The sequence below is a fragment of the Manacus vitellinus genome, unplaced genomic scaffold, assembly GCF_001715985.3.
Source record: "Manacus vitellinus isolate BGI_N305 unplaced genomic scaffold, ASM171598v3 scaffold_102_pilon, whole genome shotgun sequence".
Taxonomy (NCBI): Eukaryota; Metazoa; Chordata; class Aves; order Passeriformes; family Pipridae; genus Manacus; species Manacus vitellinus.
Genome location: NW_021938808.1, coordinates 16,938 through 18,193, shown reverse-complemented (window position 1 = coordinate 18,193; position 1,256 = coordinate 16,938). Strand labels below are relative to the sequence as shown.

The window sequence follows — 1,256 nt, the reverse complement described above, 5'->3', positions numbered from 1 at the left end:
TGGACAGCAGGAGGAATTTCTCCATGGAAAGCACTGGAAGGGGCTGCCCAGGGAGGTTTGGAGTCCCCACCCCTGGAGGTGCCCAGGGAAGGGCTGGATGTGCACTCAGTGACAGGGGGGGCATCGGGCACAGGGGGGACTCAGTCTGGGAGATCTTCCAACCTCAGTGATTCCATGACCCCCAGAGCCAGGACAGTGTCCCCTGGGCTCTGGTGACACAGGAGGAGCCAGGCCAGTGGAGGTGTGGGAGGACAGAGAGTTTGGGGGCAGGGCCACAGCTCTGATCCCTGAGCTGGACTCACCCCGGAGCTTTTCCTGCTGCTCCTCCTGCTCTGGAACCACCCGGGGAGGGCTCGTTGGGGCTCCAGGGATCCCATTTCCCTGGATTCTGGATTTTCCCTTGGGCTTCCCTTCCCTCCCACATCTCCCTGACTTCCCTGTCCCTCCCTGACTTCCCTCTCCCTCCCACACCTCCCTGACTTCCCTCTCCCTCCCACACCTCCCTGACTCCCCTCTCCCTCCCTGACTTCCCCCTCCCTCCCTGACTTCCCCGTCCCTCCCACCCCTCCCTGACTGCCCTCTCTGCTCCCCTGCAGGAAGAACTCTGACGAGGCCGACCTGGTGCCCGCCAAGGAGGCCAACATCAACTGCCCTCAGGTGGTGATCTCCTTCTACGAGGAGCGGTTGACATGGCACTCCTACCCCTCCGAGGACGACGACAAGAAGGAGGACAAGAACTAAAGGCCTCTCTCCCCGCTCTTTGGGCAGCCTTTGGTGGAGAGCTGCGGCCTGGGGGTGTGAGCAGGAGGGGATTGGAGGCGGCCCTGCTCGGGTGGGACGTGGAGACGGCCGGAGAAGGTGCCCTTTGAAGAGACCAGTATGGTTTCTGTGCCCCTGCAGCTGCCCCAGCGCTTCGTGCAGCTTCCCTGCTGTGTCCAGAGTCCAACCAGCCCGGCTCAATTCGGAGGGGGAGGGAAAAACAAGGGGGATATCAGAGGGTCGGGAGGAGGGGAGGGGGATTTTTGGGGAGGGAGGGGGTGTGCCTGGGAGGGGTTGTTGTTTCCCAGCAGCTCGTGGGGAGTGGAAGCAAAGCCCCTTCCATGAAGGACTCGCTGGGATGGGTGGGCTGGGGATGCAGGGGGTGCAGGTGGATACTGCTTCATCTTCAAAGACCATCTCAGCAACCCACGGCCTTCTTCCCACTAGTGTTAACTCTGCATTTTTAAGGCGTAGCATGTGTGTAGGTCTCTCTCTCT

At 61.7% G+C, this 1,256-nt stretch overlaps 1 protein-coding gene across 1 annotated transcript in view; it reads left to right on the top strand.

Annotated features, from left to right (window-relative positions):
• CBX1 (chromobox 1) overlaps positions 1-1,005 on the top strand; it is a 4,056-nt gene extending 3,051 nt beyond the window's left edge. Inside the window, exon 2 of the mRNA XM_029963421.1 lies at positions 591-1,005. Coding sequence (XP_029819281.1) covers positions 591-741 — 151 coding nt within the window. The 3' untranslated portion in view covers positions 742-1,005. The remainder of the gene's footprint in view (positions 1-590) is intronic.
• Positions 1,006-1,256: the final 251 nt, after the last annotated feature.